Consider the following 18,999-nt stretch of genomic DNA (forward strand, 5'->3'; position numbering starts at 1 on the left):
CTTTTTGCATTGTGTACAGTCTGGAAGCTACCCACATGCCAAATTTCAAGTTTGTTGCATGTTGGGAAGTATGCTAAACATTTCGAACAGACACACATATTCACAAATTCTCCTTGTATATATAGATGATGTACATGCATCAATATGCATGGTCCTTTTGTGCATCCACTGCCGGGCTCCCCATGCTGTATCGGCCGTGGTTTCTTGTTGGGCCATGCTTCACCACGCTGGCCAGTTGGTTGAGGTACACCCAAGGGCCGATTCTGAAATCCACTGCTTATGTAAGCCGTGGCCAAAAATCAAACACGGGTCGATGGGTCGTAAGCACCGCTTGCAAACCATTGCACCACAGCCCTGCCTCTTCACCGTTAACATTGACTTTAATGGTAATGAAAAAGTATAATGTGTGAAGCTCATAGCCTAAGGCAACCGCAGTATTATTAAGGTTCAGTTCCAATATCTTCACTTTTTTCCCAGTGCTTTGCCTGCCTCCGTAAAGCCTAGCTTGTTTTTTTTGCTTCAATGGAATTGAGGCTCCTTATCGAAATTTCTGATTTTACAACAAAATGTATGAGGCCATGTGAGGTGTGTTTACCTCCTTAGTAATAATAATAATTATTATATATGTCCTAGCTATGTTTGGGTTGTTTGTGGGCTCTCTCCGACCACTTACTTTTTCCTGAAATCAGTGGTCGGAGTAAGCAGGTACGGCCGACTGAGCTGTACAGTTCTTTTTCAGAAGCGACCTGGCTACCACAAACGATAGCTCGACGAAGCGGCTTATCGCGGGGAAATTTATAGCAGGCAAACTCGCTAGACGCATGATTCTAAATGTAAAAAAAACTGGAGGACCCGGAGAAAAATCCACGTAGCCACGGGGAGAACATGAAAACTCCAAATATACAGCCATCAGGGTACCCATGACCTAGTGTTTATAGATAGCTATCCGTGTGTTGGCTTGCCTTTGTGTCCGTGTCTTGTTTGTGGAGCCAATAGTGTTGTTGGTTAGTGTGTTGCGCTTTGAACACGGAGGCCCAAGTTTAGTTCACGGCCACGACTAATATCAGTGGCTTTTGATATCTGGATCATTGCTGGGATTTCGCCTAGCTCGACTCGGCGTTAAATGAGTACAAGGTGCAGTGTGTAATCATCGGCACTGGGGAGACAAAGCTATCCAGGTGTGGTGCTGTCTGCACCACCCCTTCATGAGCCATGGAGGCCTTAATATGTGCTCGCTTGTAAAGTATTTGCCCCAACAGTCAATGTCGGCTATACGGGGATGTGAATTTTTTTTTGTGTGCGTGCGTGTCTCCTTGTGTTTGTGTGTGCAGTCCGTCACGCTTGCAGAGGCTCGGCTACTGCTGCAGGAGGAGAATGAGCTGATAGAGGAGGTACTAATACACCAATTCTAATGCATAATTTTGGTACCTAATGATGACGAGTGTTAACAATTGTAATAACAAGCCTATTGTTTAATTCTGATTTTTAACCGTACGTCAATTTAATGCCCACATTGTTCGATGTTTTTATGACGGTGTTCATCGACGTTTGATGATGGTTAGCGTGACTCCCACATCCATGATGATGATGATGTTGACGATATTGTGTGACGTGTCCACATCCTCGACCATGTGCGTAATTCTCACATCGTCGTTATCGCCGTTGATGAACGTGCGTATCTTGAACTTCTTTTGCACCGTACGTAGCCAGCCGTGCTTATCGTCGGTGCGATCCAACCGTGCTAATCGTTGATAAGCCCACGTGTTGTTGCCCACATTGGCAACGATGTGAGCAGTGACGCCTACACCACATCTCTGCCGTTGTTTTGAAATTTGCGTCGGGACCGTCGTTCCTACGCGCGTGCTCTGACCTTGTCGCCTTCCTCATCCTCGTCGTCCTCCGCCCTCCTATTTTCGTCGTCCGCGGCGTTCAGGTGTGGGAGTACTGGCGCAACAAGCGGCGGCGCTGCCGGGGCTGCTCGCTCATGCCCTCGGTGCGGCAGGACCGGCGCGACGCTCCTGCCACGCCGGCCGGCAGCAACAGCAACAACCACAACCACAACCCCTACGTGGCCTTCCGCCGGCGCACGGAGAAGATGCAGACGCGCAAGGTCTGAAAATTAAACAAACATAAATTAAATAAGTATATATATATATACACAGGCGCTCCCGATTTTACGACTTTTTTTATTTTACCAGGTAAGGCCCACTGAGTTGTATTTTTCAGAAGTGACCTGGCTATCACAAATAACAGCCCAGTGAAGTGGCTTATCACGTCGATTCTAATCGTGGAGGGGAAAAACCGGAGGACCCGGAGAAAAATCCACGCGACACTCCCACGTAGTAAATTGTATCGTCGGAAATCGGACCTTATTTTTCCATAGACAGTAGAAACGGTAGAAACATACTTGCCGATGTGTATTTCCTTTTTACCGGCCGTATTTGACGGGGTTTAATAGGTTAAAGAAACCCACCCTAACACTGGAAGATAACAAAAGCTCCACGCCAAGTCACGTCGGAAACCAAAGACCGGTTCTGTTCAAACGCATTCGGAGCCATGCCAGAAGATGCGTCGTAAATCAAGTTTCTGCATCGTAAATAGATCCATGGTGGCGTTATTTATAAATGTCATGAATGTGGATCTTACTAAATTGGACCGTCGTAAACGGGAGACCGTCCCTCTGTGTCGATTTGACTCGTCGCGCGAAGAACGTTACTGTTTTCCGCAGCATATTGCGTGGCACGGTGCCGCCGCCTCCTGTGTGTGAACCAGAGGGCAGTTGAAGCTATCTCAAGAGGTGGTAGTTCTGTGATATCCGCTTCCGTGGGCTGCTCTCTAACTCGGTAGCTGCATTGCTTGGTGAGATATCCGAACAGATTCTTTGTCATGCGCCACGATGGGCATATCGGAGGCGAAAATATCATTGGAGAAATAGACAAAACGAAGAACCGTGCATACGCTTGCGTTCTGTAATGCTTTCTAACGCACCATTGCCCTCGGAAGTATATTTCAATAAGCGTTCGCGACTTTGCGTGGCAAGCCGCACAACAAGATGATGTCACACACGGCGCGTGGTGCCGCGAGGTGGCGAGATGACATCGTGCGGTGACGTCATCGGAGGTGGAGTGGGAAGTAGCATTGATTTTGGCGCTAGTTTTTGTCTTGCAAGTGCTGGGCGATTTGGCCGGTCTCCTACACGGGGAAGTCCCTCAGCAACACAACTCTTTTTTAACTGTTATCATTATTATAAAAAAACAACCCACCCCCGTGCCCGTCGCCAGAACCGCAAGAACGAGGAGGCGTCGTACGAGCGCATGCTGCGTCTGCGCCGCGAGCTGAGTCGCGCCGTCACCATCCTGGAGATGGTGAAGCGGCGCGAGGCCAACAAGCGCCAGCTCCTGCACCTCACGCTGCAGGTCGCCGTCAAGAGGTGCCCACCGCCGCCACCAGCACACGCGTGTGCGTGCGTGCGAGCGATATACTGCGTGTGTGAGACTGCGTGCGTGAGACTGCGTGCGTGAGACTGCGTGTGTGAGACACTTATGTGCTAACAGCACTTGCCCCACGAGTCTGTTATGGCTATAGGGGGGATCTTTGTCTTTTGTGAGTGAGACTAAGTGATTGTGTGACCGTGTGTGAGAGACTGTGTGTGAGTGTCAGTCTGTGTGCGCGAGTGTGACATTGTGCGTGACATATGCCCCCAACGCAACCCACACTAGCCATGCATTCTATTACATAGGTAATGTCGGTTTCTAAAGTGTATCAAAGTCCTTACCAGGTTGAATGTAGCTCGTCAGTCATATTGCTTTGCTGCCATCATCGCCCCCCCCCTCACCTCGCTGACCAGGTACGAGGCCGGAGACCTGAACGGGGACATGCTCGCCGAGGTGCTGTCGCAGCGGCAGCAGGAGGCGCCTGCCCACTCCCCGGCCTCCCCGCCGACGTTGCTCAACGGGGGCAGCCCCTACCACCACGTCGACTACAAGGCGCACCGGGTGAGTGCCGGCCACCACTCCTGCGCGCGCGCGCTCGCTCGCCTAACCTACCCCCGCCCCAGGCTGGACACTCTTTCCGTACCCTGGGTTAACCAATGGATTGGTTCCCACATTCGTAAACGTACGTCAGTCCACCGGTCACACCCGCAGTTGATGATCGTACGTTACTCAATCGGCTCGATCGTTTATTCATAATCCTCATAGTGCGCCGGTAAGCCAATGGAATTCTTTGCCAATCCTCTGACCCCGTCGTCCCATCGTCTCCTGAATGTAGGAGCCAGGTCAGCCTGGGCGGCCCAAGCGCAAGTACGAGCACCAGAAGCACCGCCCAGGTGCCGGCCGTGCCGCAGCAACGCCACCGGCCGCCAGCGCCGTCACCCCCGCGCCGGCCCCGACCTTCAACCTGAAGGACCTCAACCAATACGACTTCCACAGCTCCGGCGACGAGTCCCCGGCACCGGTGAGCCAGGCGGAGGCGCGGTCGTGGCGGTGCCTGCGAGCGAGTGAGGTGGTGTGGCGGTGCTGTGTGGTGTGAGTGAGCGTGTGTGGGGAGCGGTGGTGTACCGGTTAGCGCATGGTGCTAAAAACTTGACGACCCAAGTTCGATTCCCGCTCACGGCCAACACCAGTGACGATTAGTTTCACCGGTCCTGGTCGACTTAGCCTCAAACGAGTACCTGGTGCGATTGTAAAACATCGCCACCGGGGAGACAAAGGCGGCTGGGTATGGTGCGGGCCACCCATCCCCTCGTGTGCCGTGCCGGCCTTCATAGGTGCTCACTAACAGCACTTGCCCCTACAGTCGGTTAAGGCTACGAAGGGGATCGTCATCTTTGCTTGGTGAACGTGCAGCATAGCGGTGTTGTGACAGGGTGTGGCAGACTTCCTGGAATCCCCCTGAAGGCTGGTTTTAGAACCCTGAATGCTTGTCCTGTGGATGCCTGATAGAGCCCAGTGGGCTGGCCCTGGGTCCCAGTGTGTTGGTTAAAGTGCGACTGGCCGCTCATCTCGCTCTGCAGGTTCAGTCTTCGTCATCCGACTCGGAGCAAGAGAACGGTCCCGACGGGACGTTCACCTTCCGCCGGGTCGCCGGGTGCCTCTACCACGCGGTGAGATGCGCCCCCCACCCCACCACCACACCAATACTAAATATATACGCACCATACATCACGGCACAAAATTGCACCGTAACCGCATACACACGATGCTCTGCACACGCCGCCATGCCTAACTCCGCCACCCACACACTTAGAGTGCACACAAAGCTGCACGTTCCTCACTGCGCACCACACTGTGCACCACACTGCGTTCCTCACTGTGCACCACACTGTGCACCACACTGCACCACACTGCGCACCACACTGTGCACCACACTGCGCACCACACTGTGCACCACACTGTGCACCACGCTGTGCACCACGCTGCGCACCACGCTGCGCCACACACTGCGCACCACGCTGCGCACCACACTGCGCACCACACTGCGTTCCTCACGAGCTCACGACGCACCGCGCTTGACGTGTCTCTGTGCCGAAGTAGTGCTACAGCAACAGCAGCAGATCGTCTCTGTTGCTCCTTGCCCCCTTATCACCCGTTCCCCCTCAGCGGTTCTCCTGTTTCCCCTTCGTCCCGTCACCGGTTCTCTTCTAAAGCGAATCTGCTCTCAACAATCCTCCCCATCGGTTTCTCCTGTTAACCAGTTCTCTCCCCCTTTTACCGGCTCTCCTGCTTGTGCCACACAGCCCCGGGACGGCGAACCGAGCGGGCAGGCGGCCAGCGACGATGACAACGGCAGAGGCGGCGCGCGTGGCTACAGCCTCACGTCGCTGTCGTCGCCGCCGCGCTGCATGGGGCTCGCACGACGGCGCGTCGGGCGAGGCGGGAGGTGACCACTGCCGCCACCGTCATAACCACACGCACAACCGCCACCGCCATAACCACGCACAACCATCATCACCACCGCTACCACCATCACCATCACCAACGCCACCTCCACCACCACGCATGCAAACTCAGCACCAGGTATGAAGTTAACCACAACAAACAGGCACCCCAGAAACACTCCATGGGCAAAGCGTAGCCTGAATCAAACCTCCCACGCCAAACCCGATTGTACCGACCGCTGCCGCTCCCCCCGTGCATTCAGGCTGCTCCTTGACCGCTTGCGCTCGCCGCTCGACGGCCTCCTGTGGAGGCTGAGCGCGGACGGCGGCGCAGAGGAGCGAGAGAAGCGGGAGGGGGAGGAGGAGCGGGCGGCGTTGCCGAGCCCGGCCGAGCCCGGCGCTCCCTCGCCGCACCCGGCCCTCACCGACCCGCTCAGCTGCCTCCTCGCCGACATCCGCGCCGCGCGCTGCCCGCACTACCGCCCGCGGCACGGCGCCGCCGCCGCCGCCCACCCCGGCACCGGCAAGCGGCCACGGCACGGCGGCGGGGCGCGGCACGCGGCCACGGACCACGGAGGTGAGAGTCACCGCCGCCGGGGTGGGAGGGGGGGAGATGGCGGGGGGGGGGGGTGAGACGCCGTGAGACGCCGTGGGAGGGAAACGTGAGGGACGAGGTTCCTGGTTGAGGAATCTTCAGATCACCTCCGTAGTACTGCCGAGGTCAAGGCTCGTGTCCCGGGGTGGTCGGGCTTTTGCAAGTGCAGCTCCTAAACCATGGAACGATTTTGCCTTTGCTTTTCCAGTCTCTTCTCCTATAACGAGATAGTTGTGTTCATGAAGAATAACACCGCGCCATGGAAAAATGGTATAATGAATAATATTGAATGCAGGGTAAAACACAGTCCGTGGTAACACATGATATGCGTGCGCAGGCTGAACAAAGACTGAGGCTTGTGGGTAGCATCTCGCCTCGTGTGACGCCACACCGAGGCGGCCGTACAACCGTTGATTCGGACTCGCGCGACGTAGTCCTGTTCACTCAATCGCGTTCTGTGTGTTCCCGATCACATTCATCGCGTTACCTGCAATTCGCGCGATGAAAACATGCAACGTTATAGGAGAATAGACTGTAATCGTGAGACATATTTAAGTCTGTCTTGAAAGTTTACCTCTTTAAAGCCATCTTTACCCCCGAGTTCTGGCCGTGTACCCTGGTTCTCTTGATTTCCTGCTTTCCATGCACGGCGTGCATTGAGATCTGTGGATGAAACGTGCCTTGCACGTGTACATTGTTATTACGCAGGTCCACAGACTAGCGCACGGCTTCGTGTCGTCGTCTAAAAACCTTCATGACCGCGTGCCTGCCGGCCAAGTGTGAGGAGGCCCTTGCAGTGAGATGATTGACTGAGCGCACTTCAATTACACAGTGTTAGATGGATACCATTTGGGGTCTAAATTTCGATTTAAAGCTTTCGTGACTGCAGGGATTCATCTTCTTGGTTCTTTCGGTAAAGTCACGTAGAAGGGAAGTAATAAAATAATAAAAATAAAACATAATAAAATCAAATAATAAGCTTGCGTTGTAGCCGAAACGTCGTGAGTATTATTTGATTTTATTATGTTTTATTTTTATTATTTTATTACTTCCCTTCTACGTGACTTTACCGAAAGAACCAAGAAGACATTTGGGGTCTGTTTAAGGAAAATATCGCCTTATGGTGGGGGAAACCGGATAATCCAGAGCAAACCCAATACACATACAAGGGGATAAACGTTCAGAAGATGATGAAAATAAGAGTAGATTTTACCCTTTCTGGCAATAAGATGTTCACACACCAATAGATACCTTTTGCAAGGCGTCAAGTACTGCATTAATCACACGTTATACTTGTGGTAGAACTTGCAAACAAACATGCTCTCATAATATATATGCATTGTTTTTTAAACTGATTGGCTTACACCACAGATGGCCTTCTTTTTAAATCCTTTATATTAAGTTCGCTTGCTTGCTTGCTTGCGTGCTTGCGTGCGTGCTTGCTTGCTTACGACCGTGCAAATCTTTTGGTCGTTTTTTAACCCACTTCAATCGAGCTGACATTTTGCACACAGACTCGTTGTGCGAGACAATTAATGTTCGTGAAAACATTTTTCCAAAATTTTACACTTTTTAGGGAAAACAAATTAAATATTTAATTACCAATTGTTTAATACTGCAGACAATCATCTGACCCATAGGTGGCAGCCATCTCAAGCCAGAGGACGAGAGGACTCTAGCCGCCACGCATATAAAGGATTTAGAGTGAAAAACTTTGTTTTTACGGGTTATACTTATTATGGCCTTGTGTCATCAGTGTCAGCGCAGAGAACGCCAAAAAGCAAACAGTACGCAGACGATGCCAGTATCAGAACACTTTAAGCTCAGGTCCAACAGTTATATCGATGGAACCTTTTTTCTAGAATCCAAAACGATGAAAAATAAATCTTGACTTAAAGCTTTCGTGACTGCAGACACATCAGGCGAACTGCTCTGAGGCAGGATAAACATTTCTCCGGCCTCAGCAGTCGGCCTGCTGTATTTCTTCACCTGAAGCCGATTGCTTGTGTTGCGATCGAAACGTCGTGATTTTTAAAAGTTAATTTTCTATCTTTACCGAAAGACCCAAAGAGGATGAAAAATAAGAGAATAGGTTTTACCCTTTCTGGCAATAAATAAGATCATCACTGATGGGTTCTCGAACGAACCAACTTGCTGTGTCATCATCTGCTGGTCAGCTTGACACCTGACACATAGTCGGAGGCTTTCCTGACCACTATTATTCACAATAGAGGTTTTTGAGTTAGATGACATGAATATAAATGTGTCGTTAAACCGGCCACCACCCGACAGCCAAAACGTTCCTAGTTTTTGGCATGTTTTGGTTACGTTACCAACCTTACCAATTGGCTGTGTCGGGTGGTGGCGGGTTTAACGACACATTTATATCTCTTAACGCTGTCCACCAATGCCCCCCTCCTCCACAAAGCCGCCCCAATCACGGGCGTCCAAAGTTCTGCCCCGGGGATCGTTGTCAAACGTTGGAAGGCGCGAGTCGGCCTGTCGTGGCTAAATGCGGTGACTCTCCCCCCGCCGCCGCAGGCTTCACGCAGGAGCAGTACGCGAGGCACCAGCAGCAAGTGGCGGACATGCAGCGTGAGCAGAGCGCCGCCCACTCGCTGCACCAGCAGCAACAGGTACGGGGGGGGGGGGGCGGGGGGAGGATTTGGGGGGTGCTGTTCACCGCAGCAGTCGCCGTTTGCCGTTGTCAATCGCGCGGCTTGTCTTCAATCTTCCCGCTTTGTTTAAAAAAAAGATGGATTTTTCTTCCCGAGTGCAGCTGTCTAGTTTAGCCTTAATGTTACGTTTGGCATATAGGTTGATAGTAATTTATATATATAATAATCCTCGTATCCACGGTTATATGGGGGATCAATATTGTGGATCTTATTGTCTGCGATTTTCTTCTTATCCACGTGGTAAATCGCGGGTGAGAGGATGAATCTGCTGGGTAAATTAACTTATCCGTGAAATTAATTGCGTGTGTCTCATTCTGTCTCTGTGTCTCCTTAGTATGCATCTCCATGTCTGTGTCGACATATCTTTGTCTTCATATCTGTGTCTTTGTGTCTGTATGTGTGTCTCAAGGCGGACGGGCATGGTGCTGTGGCCACCCACCCCCTAGTGTCCCGTGCCGGCCTTCGTAGGTGCTCGCTAACGCCACTTGCTCCTACAGCCTGTTAAAAGGTTAAACGGGACAGTCTTTGTTTGTGTGTCTCCCCCCTTATTAGTGTATGCCTCTTTGGCTTTGTATCAGTCTCCGTCTCACTCTGTGTCTCTGTGGTTACATGTCTTCTTGTCTCTCTCTGTGTCTCCGTGGTTATGTGTGTGTCTGTGTTGGCTCATTATCAAAATAAGTGCGCCAAATTTGCACTTGCTTTGATCGCGGCACATTTTTATGTACTTATTAAATTACCGATAACCCCACGGATAATGAGTCATTTGCAGGATAATGAGTAATTTTCCGTGTGACTCTTAAGTACAAAAAATTACGAGTAATCGGCATGGTGGATAATCGCAGATAATCAGAGTAAACCCACAGATTTCAGGAGTTTTTAAAGGACTCGACAGCCACAGATAAAAGGAGTTCATTAGTGTTTCCTTATCATATGGTGATTGATCTTTGTAAATTTCTCACGTGTCCTCTTCCATCTAGTCCTCTCTTTTCTCCTGGTGTTCGCATCTCTTCTTAACCTCGTCATCTGTTGCCTCATCATCTGTCTCTCACACCCCCTTCATATCATACTCCTCTCGCTCTACCCCCCACCTCTCTCGCCTCCGTTCTTATCTCTCTCGTCTTCTGATCTCTCCCCCCCCCTCCCCCCATATTAATTTCTCCACTCAACTCCCACTCTGCTCACCTCGCCTCTCTCAGGGCCCCTGTCTGGGGAACACTCTGGACTCGGCCGGCGCCCTCTTCGCCGTCACGGCGCTGCTGGGCCCCACCGACGCACTGCCGCTAGCGTCGGGCGGCGGCGCCGCAGCGGTCACCGGCGCCCTCTCTCCAGCGCGCGCCGGCACCTTGGCGGGCACGGTGCCTCTCCCCGCCAGCCTCGCCAACTGCCTCCCGGTGGGCCCCGGGGCCTCGGTGGCGCTGGGCGGCGGAGGGCCGTCGGCGCAACAGCCCACGGCGCTGGCGGCCGTGCGACACGTGGGCCCGATGCACCAGCATCAGCTCGCCGGCGCGGGCGGCGCCATCCCACAGCAGCCGACGACCGTGGCCGCGCTGCAGCACCAGCAGCAGTTGCAGCAGCAGCAGCAGCAGTTACAACACCATCAGCAGCAGTTACAGCACCAGCAACAGTTACAGCAGCATCAGTTGCAGCAGCAACTGCAGCAACCGGGCACGATGGCGCAAACGGGAAGCTGCATCCCGGCGCAGCCGCTGGTGCGGGCCGCCATGGCGACGCACGCCGTCGGCAGCGGCGTGGCGATGGCTCACGTCGCGAGCAAGGCCGCCGCGGTCGTGGCGTCGGCGGCGCAACCGGTGTACGCGAGGACGGCGACGGTGCAGCTCTCCGGCGTCCGGCCCCTCGCGGCCGTGCCGGCGCAGCACGCGCCGCGGCCTCACCACGCCCGCCCGGCGCCCGTGCCGGTGCCCGTGTCGGCGCCGGCGCCCTGCTCGCGCCCGGCCGGCTGCTCCTCGCCGCTGCCCGGCGGCGGCGCTCCCCTGCACGCGCACGCGGCGCCGCGGCCTCCGCACGGAGCGGCGGCGGCGGCACCGCCGCCTCGGGCGCTGGCGGTGGCGCCGGCGCCGTCGCCGGGGGCGTTGAAACTCGCCATGGCGGCACGGTGAGCGGGGAGTGGCTCGCGCGGTGACGCGTGTCTACCGGTCGTACGGACAGACTGGTCACGTGCGCGCACACGTGCTGGTCCTGACGGTGACTGGTTAGGTTGTACGCGACGTCCTGGTCGTAACAGACGTACTTGTTGTACGCAAGTACTGAACATAACATTTACACACGTGCTGGTCTTAACAGACGTACTTGCAACAAGTATGTCCACCTTTATTGCGTCAGTGACGGTTGGGCATGCAAGGGTTCGTTTTGTTTGGCTCGAATTGTAAGACTCCCCCGTCACGTCACAAAGAGCTTCACTCATCTTTGCTCTAATTAAATCGCATCGCTCACCTTGGTTTTACCTCTCTCTCTCCTCTGCGCCCTCTCAAATGCACATTGCACCATCGCTCGCGTCGCCAACGCGCACCCTCATCACACTTCACAGTCACGAGCGCGCAGAGTTGTGATGACGGCCGTGTGTACGTCCGTGTGTTCGTGCAAGCACATCGCGTCTGTGTGCGTGCGTGCATCCGCGCGTGTGTGTGCGCTGTTTGGGGTATCTGTGCGCTTGTGCGTGTACGCGTGTGTGTCTATGCATGTGTGGGAAGCGGTGGTAGAACGGTTATCGCACTGCGCTACGAACGTGGCAGAGACCCGAGTTTGATTCCCGCTCATGGCCGACACCAGTGATGATTATCTGAACCGGTCGTGGGCCTTCCTTAGGTTGACTCAGCCTCAAATGAGTACCTGGTGCGGTGTGTAAACATCGCCACTCGGGAAACAAAGGCGGCCGGGCGTGGTGCTGGCCACCCACCCCCTCGTGTGCCACAGTGCCGGCCTTCGTAGGCGCTGCTCGCTAACAGCACTTGCCCCAACAGTCTGTTGAAACTACACGGGGGATCTTTGTGTTTCGTGTGCAGGGAGAGCCACGAGGCCGACCTCGGCTCCCTGAGCAGCCTCGCCGACAAGCCTGCCCCCATGGAGGTGACGTGACCTCTGACCGGGTCGCCGCACCTCACCCCCCCCACCACCAACCCTGCGACCTCCCGGAGTTGCGGGGGGGGAGGGAGGACGCCAGCCAATGACAGCGCACTGCCGCGCCACCGGCCCCGCCCGCCTCCTTCGCCCGCATCGCTGCCACCCAGGCCACCGGGCCTAGCGACTTGGTCAACGCCACAAAACCACTAAGCCACACCGACCGCCGCTCGGGATTTACAGCCAATCGGGGCGGCCCTGTGAATCGCTTAGCGTGGCTGGGGCGCGCCCCCCCCCCTCACACTTGAGCCGGACCGTACGACTGGAATTGGACTCTGCACACCGAGACGAATCCAGATCTGGAACCAGACCGAGATGGCATTAAAGACGTGCGAGGAGCAGAGGTCGTGATGATGGAATGAATATAAAAGTCTTTAGTAGGGGCACTGCCTCGAATCCAGCCTTTGATATTCGTTTGAACCTCTTTTTCGTTTTGCTCCTGGACAGGTCCTCTTTTATTTCAATTTGTTGTCGTTTGGTTTGGGTTCGGTGGGTGACATTTTGCCCACACAATCTTATTGTTGCGGATTGTGAAAGACTTCCTGGAGATGGCTCCCATTCCGGTTTCTGCGTTCCCGGGGTTCCAGATTCTGGGTTCTTGCTCAGTGGAAATTCACCTTCCCCGCGCTCGGCTGCGACGTGGTTTATTTTTGTCCGGGCTGCGTGGGAGAGCGGCCTCTGCCGCCCGCCCGCCCGCACCTTCGCCCGTCTCGTCTGTACGGACGCGCGCAGATTTCACACGGGAACGCGCTCGCCTTTGTAATATTGTGTACATATATAAATGTAGAAAATATAAACAAACCGATTCATCCGTTCGTTGGTAACTTGAAATTCGGAAACCTCAGCCTGTTATGCTTTGCACTTGAAACACGTTGGGTTTGGAGAGTGGGTGGGGGGGTGGAGATTGAGACACGGCCAAGTGTGAGCGGGAGGGGGGCGTAGGCTGGGGAGGGTACTAAGGTGGGGGGGGGGGGGGGTCTGTGAGGTCACCTTGGTGGGGGAATCAGCTGATGGGGGATGCATGAGGGACTGCAGCAGGGAATATGGATGGCGAATCAAGTGCGGCTTTGCACCCCCCTCGCTCCCCACCGCCACCAACAACCCCACTTCCTCATCGCCGCCATCGCCACCGCTGGTTTCTCGTGGGGGGAGGGGAGGGGGTGTTAATCTATTTATTGTACCGTGTTTACGAGATTTCTAGTCCCTTTATTTTTGTTCTTTTTGTATCTTTTAATAATGGGTTTGCTGTAGTGACGTCGCCCGAGGAGGGGGGTGGTGGGAGGGGGGGGGGGGCCCTGCAGGTCTCTTCGCTGCTCCTTGTAAATTGTAAGGTAAAAAAAGGATTCAAAAACAAGAAGAAGAAAAAAAACTAATGTTTCTCAAAAAAAGTTTCTTCTGTCATCATTATTATTGACATTCTTATTTTGGGCCTAACAACATGTTTAATGGTTTATCATGGCACAGAGGCTGCGACGCAACACAACACACACACAAATGTATAGAGATGTATAGAATTATATGGTTGTATATGTATATGCGAACCTAGGGTGAAAGAAGAGCAGATCTATTTTGTACGGGGTGTGGCTATAGCCATCTCGCACTCCACCCTCACACACACACTGCGGGTGCTCAGCTCGGCTGCTCTGTGGGTACCTCTTTAACCCCTGACCCCCGGGTAGCCATGCCAGCCACCTCATACCCCACTGCCAACCTCTCTCTGCCCCCTTCCCTCAACTCTCCCCCTGTCCCTTTACCCATCACCCTCAGTCCTCGCTGTAAATTCGGGGGGGGGTCAATACTGAACGATCGGTTGCGCTAATAACCCAAAGTCGAGAGTCGTCGGATCGTGCCGCATCGCTCCTGCGAGCGGCCGCTCCCAGTTGGCCACCAGAGCACGTCCACGCGGCGCCGAGAGATTTCATTGGCATGCCACCAAATTGCGCAACTGGTCGCTCAGGGCGTGGGGCGGGGAGGAATTGCGTGCGTCTCCCGATAAGCTGATTGCGACAGGTTTTTTTTATCTCTCTCCAAAAGGGCGTTTCGCGTTGCGATTTAAACAAAAGTGAAACATCGTTAAGTCTGGTTTTTGTTTCTCTTGCTGCACCCCAAACATCCACCCACCCACCCCACACCGTTTGCAAATGATGCACCCTGCTGCTGCTGTTGTTTGGGAATATTTACCGTGGGGAAGGCGTTGCCGACGGCGCCACTCTTTTTTCAGGAGGGTCCTGCATGGGATGTTTCGGCCAGTTATCTTATTTGAGTGTTTAAATAATCTCCCTTGGGGGAGGCAATGCAGAGGACGACAATCCTCAAACACCGCACGCACGGGCCTGCCACAGGCCTGCTTGCTGTACCGCCCCGTGGAGCCGGAGTGGTCGGTCGGCTCCCATCTGTGCGCGATCCGTAAACCCTCCCACGCAGCCGGACCTCCTGCACGTGTGTCTCCTGGGCTCTTTGGAAAACCCGCGCGGTGGCTCGCAGATGGTATGGCTCACGGATGGATGGCTAGATGGACAGACCCCCCCCTCCCCCTCATTCCCCCCCACCTCACTCCCCCCCCCTCACTCCCCCCCCCTCACCGGCTCCTCATAGTCCCGCAGACTCCAGAGGCACTCCCCTGCCAAGCGTTATGTTCCCCGAATTGTTTCATGCAAAGAAATTAACATTTACAATAAAACGGCAGGCGAGGGAAAATAAAAAGGATGGACGCGTTTTAGACGGCTCTCTACCCACCCACCACCTCTCTTGACTCCACGTGGGGTTCACCGAACGAGCGAGTGAGCGGAGCGTGAGACAGACGGTGGTGGTGGGTGGGTGGTGGTGGTGGTGGTGGGTGGGTGGTGGTGGGTGGGTGGTAGTGGTCGGTGGGTGGGTGGTGAACTGCCACTCTGTTTATTTTGGAGGGGGCGGCGGTGCTGCCAACGCGCCGTGGTTGCTTTGTGGTGCTGATGGCGGAGCGGCGTGAGGACGGGACTGCGTTCCTCCTCCATCTGGAGACGGGGGCTGTCCGTCGCGTGAGAGCGCTGATGGGGGGGGGGGGGGGGGGGGACGGGCTTCGTGAATGTGCCCTGAAGGCTGCAAACGAGGACACGGATTGAAGTGCAAAGCCGTCACCTCTGGTCACCTCTGGTCACCGGCTCTTCTGCTGCACGCTTCATCCGTACCTCGCCGCCACCACTTCTCTTTTTCTTTCTTTGACTCCTTCACCTCGTCTCCTCTTGTCTCCTCTTCTTCACTGGCCAAGTTTCGTCACCCGTGCCTCAAGGGTGGCGAAGTTTGTCTGCACAGAGGCCACGTTCTCCTTGAGCGACTGCTCCATCTGTGGGCGAGAGGAGGGGTGGTGGTGGTGGTGTGACGGTGGTGTTGAGGTGATGGTGGTGGTGGTGTGACGGTGGTGGTGGTGTGACGGTGGTGTTGAGGTGATGGTGGTGGTGGTGTGACGGTGGTGGTGGTGTGACGGTGGTGTTGAGGTGATGGTGGCGGTGGTGTGACGGTGGTGGTGGTGTGACGGTGGTGTTGAGGTGATGGTGGCGGTGGTGTGACGGTGGTGGTGAGGTGAGGGTGGTGGTGGTGTGACGGTGGTGGTGAGATGACGGTGGTGGTAATGGTGTTGTGGGGAGCGGCTGCACAGTGTTTAGCGCGCTGCGCTACGGGGTCAACACCAGTGACTTATCTGAACCGGTCCAGGGCCTCCTCTAGATCGACTTGGCCTCAAATGAGTACCTGGTGCAGTGTGTAAACATCGCCACGAGGGAGACAAAGGCAGCCGGGCGTGGTGCTGGCCATGCCCCCTCGTGCGTAGGTGCTCGCTAACAGCACTTGCCCCAACAGTGTTGCGGCTACACGGGGGATCTTTGTCTTGACTGGTGGTGATTCGTGGACGCTGTTAGACCTAAGACTGGCAGTCTCGCGAGCGCCAGCGTCGTGATGAGGTTGTCTCTGCGTGGTGAGGTTGTCTCTGCGTGGTGAGGTTGTCTCTGCGTGGTGAGGTTGTCGCTGCGTGGTGAGGTTGTCGTTGCGTGGTGAGGTTGTCGCTGCGTGGTGAGGTTGTCTCTGCGTGGTGAGGTTGTCGCTGCGTGGTGAGGTTGTCTCTGCGTGGTGAGGTTGTCTCTGCGTGGTGAGGTTGTTGCTGCGTGGTGAGGTTGTCTCTGCGTGGTGAGGTTGTCGCTGCGTGGTGAGGTTGTCGCTGCGTGGTGAGGTTGTCTCTGCGTGGTGAGGTTGTCTCTGCGTGGTGAGGTTGTCTCTGCGTGGTGAGGTTGTCTCTGCGTGGTGAGGTTGGAGCTGCGTGGTGAGGTTGTCGCTGCGTGGTGAGGTTGTCTCTGCGTGGTGAGGTTGTCTCTGCGTGGTGAGGTTGTCTCTGCGTGGTGAGGTTGTCTCTGCGTGGTGAGGTTGGAGCTGCGTGGTGAGGTTGTCGCTGCGTGGTGAGGTTGTCTCTGCGTGGTGAGGTTGGAGCTGCGTGGTGAGGTTGTCGTTGCGTGGTGAGGTTGTCGCTGCGTGGTGAGGTTGTCTCTGCGTGGTGAGGTTGTCGCTGCGTGGTGAGGTTGTCTCTGCGTGGTGAGGTTGTCGCTGCGTGGTGAGGTTGTCGCTGCGTGGTGAGGTTGTCTCTGCGTGGTGAGGTTGTCTCTGCGTGGTGAGGTTGTCTCTGCGTGGTGAGGTTGTCTCTGCGTGGTGAGGTTGTCTCTGCGTGGTGAGGTTGTCTCTGCGTGGTGAGGTTGTCGCTGCGTGGTGAGGTTGTCGTTGCGTGGTGAGGTTGTCGCTGCGTGGTGAGGTTGTCTCTGCGTGGTGAGGTTGTCGCTGCGTGGTGAGGTTGTCTCTGCGTGGTGAGGTTGTCTCTGCGTGGTGAGGTTGTTGCTGCGTGGTGAGGTTGTCGCTGCGTGGTGAGGTTGGAGCTGCGTGGTGAGGTTTTTGTTTTGTTTGTTGGTGGCCGTGTGTGTGCGCGTGGTGCCACCTCTAGCAGCAGCGCCACGTTGGCTCTCAGGGTCCCAGCCCAGCTCTGCTGCGCTGCCTCCACACCGTGCAGCTGCTGCCCAAAGCGGAGCGCTGGGGGCACGCGCAGAGGGGGTGGGGGGCAGGGAGGCGGCGGGGGGGGGGGTGGGGGGCAGGGAGAAAGAAAATGTTGAACATTGAGTCGAGCAACTGTGAGCCCCAGGTCCTGTCCACAGCCCCACAACTCACCCCGACGGTGAGATGCGCAATCCGATGGGGTGTGTAGCGGTCTGCGCTACGAACCCGGCGATCCAAGTTCGATTCCCGCTCACGGCCAACACCCAGTGACGATTATCAGAACCGGTCCTGGGCCTCCTCTTGGTCGACTCAGCCTGAAAATAGTACCTGGTGCGATGTGTAAACATCGCCACTGGGGGGAGAAAAAAGGCGGCCGGGCGTGGTGCTGGCCACCCACCCCCACCTCGTGCGCCGTGCCGGCCTTCATAGGTGCTGCTACTCGCTAACAGCACTTGCCCCAGCAGTCTGCGCAGGCTACGCGGGGGATCTTTGTCTGTGTCCCCACCGTGGTCGTGCTCCGCCGCTTGCACCACCAGCCTGTGCACGATGCCGGGCACCGCCTGCGCCACCCACTCGTGCCTCTCCAGCAGCGCGCGCAGCGCCTCCACCTGGCGGGTTCGGGCGCACGCACACAGCGCTCCTAAATAACGGAGCAGCTGATGGGAGGCCCACCCACACACCACCCACCCATCCACCCACCACCACCCACTCACCACCAACCACCACCCACCCATCCACTCATCGCCACCCACTCACCACCAACCACCACCACCCACACACCACCCACACACCTAAACCACCATCCACCCACCACCCACACACCACCGACCCACACACCACCCACCATCCACTCACCACCACCCACCCACCTAAACCACCATCCACCTACCCGACCACCACCCACTCACCACCACCAACCCACCCACTCACCACCGCCCACCCACCACCACCACCCACCTAAACCACCACCCACCTAAACCACCACCCACCCACCAGCATTCACCCACCTAAACCACCCACCACCACCCACCTAAACCACCACCCACCAGCATTCACCCACCTAAACCACCACCCACCACCACCCACCCACCACCTAAACCACCCACCACCACCCACCTAAACCACCACCCACCCACCAGCATTCACCCACCTAAACCACCACCCACCACCACCCACCCACCACCTAAACCACCCACCACCACCCACCTAAACCACCACCCACCCACCAGCATTCACCCACCTAAACCACCACCCACCACCACCCACCCACCACCTAAACCACCCACCACCACCCACCTAAACCACCACCCACCCACCAGCATTCACCCACCTAAACCACCCACCACCACCCACCCACCACCTAAACCACCCACCACCACCCACCTAAACCACCACCCACCCACCAGCATTCACCCACCTAAACCACCACCCACCACCACCCCGCATCATCTCCTCCAGGGGTGGGGAACCTTTCTTCTGCCAAGGGCACATTTGGATATGTATAACATCATTCGCGGGCCATACAAAATTATCAACTTAAAAATTAGCCCGTTATATTTGGTCAAACGTTTAATTAACTCGCCCCTAATGTGATGGCTGGAACTGCTTCTCTCTGGCGAGGCGTGTGATGATGTTAGCTGGTATCGATGATGTTGCTGCTACTCGCAACTGCTTTTCCAGGTTTGCTCCGAGATTTATTGAATTTC

General features: G+C 55.5%; 2 protein-coding genes across 2 annotated transcripts in view; one reads left to right on the forward strand and one right to left on the reverse strand.

Annotated features, from left to right (window-relative positions):
- The window catches only part of LOC133358329 (enhancer of polycomb homolog 1-like), a 34,137-nt gene extending 19,779 nt beyond the window's left edge, over positions 1 to 14,358 (forward strand). The window contains exons 4-14 of the mRNA XM_061576597.1: positions 1,332 to 1,391; positions 1,934 to 2,110; positions 3,282 to 3,430; positions 3,848 to 3,995; positions 4,270 to 4,455; positions 5,015 to 5,104; positions 5,738 to 5,880; positions 6,142 to 6,455; positions 9,015 to 9,109; positions 10,348 to 11,264; positions 12,172 to 14,358. Of these exons, the coding sequence (XP_061432581.1) occupies positions 1,332 to 1,391; positions 1,934 to 2,110; positions 3,282 to 3,430; positions 3,848 to 3,995; positions 4,270 to 4,455; positions 5,015 to 5,104; positions 5,738 to 5,880; positions 6,142 to 6,455; positions 9,015 to 9,109; positions 10,348 to 11,264; positions 12,172 to 12,244 (2,352 nt within the window). The 3' untranslated portion in view covers positions 12,245 to 14,358. The remainder of the gene's footprint in view (positions 1 to 1,331; positions 1,392 to 1,933; positions 2,111 to 3,281; positions 3,431 to 3,847; positions 3,996 to 4,269; positions 4,456 to 5,014; positions 5,105 to 5,737; positions 5,881 to 6,141; positions 6,456 to 9,014; positions 9,110 to 10,347; positions 11,265 to 12,171) is intronic.
- Positions 14,359 to 15,170: 812 nt separating this feature from the next.
- The window catches only part of LOC133358261 (dynactin subunit 2-like), a 13,313-nt gene continuing 9,484 nt past the window's right edge, over positions 15,171 to 18,999 (reverse strand). Inside the window, exons 2-4 of the mRNA XM_061576500.1 lie at positions 17,799 to 17,901; positions 17,238 to 17,329; positions 15,171 to 15,608 (exon numbers count right to left, since the gene is read on the reverse strand). Of these exons, the coding sequence (XP_061432484.1) occupies positions 15,522 to 15,608; positions 17,238 to 17,329; positions 17,799 to 17,901 (282 nt within the window). The 3' untranslated portion in view covers positions 15,171 to 15,521. The remainder of the gene's footprint in view (positions 15,609 to 17,237; positions 17,330 to 17,798; positions 17,902 to 18,999) is intronic.

Source organism: Lethenteron reissneri, chromosome 61 (genome assembly GCF_015708825.2).
Source record: "Lethenteron reissneri isolate LAM-NWPU_2019-01 chromosome 61, ASM1570882v1, whole genome shotgun sequence".
In the NCBI taxonomy this organism is placed as follows: Eukaryota; Metazoa; Chordata; class Hyperoartia; order Petromyzontiformes; family Petromyzontidae; genus Lethenteron; species Lethenteron reissneri.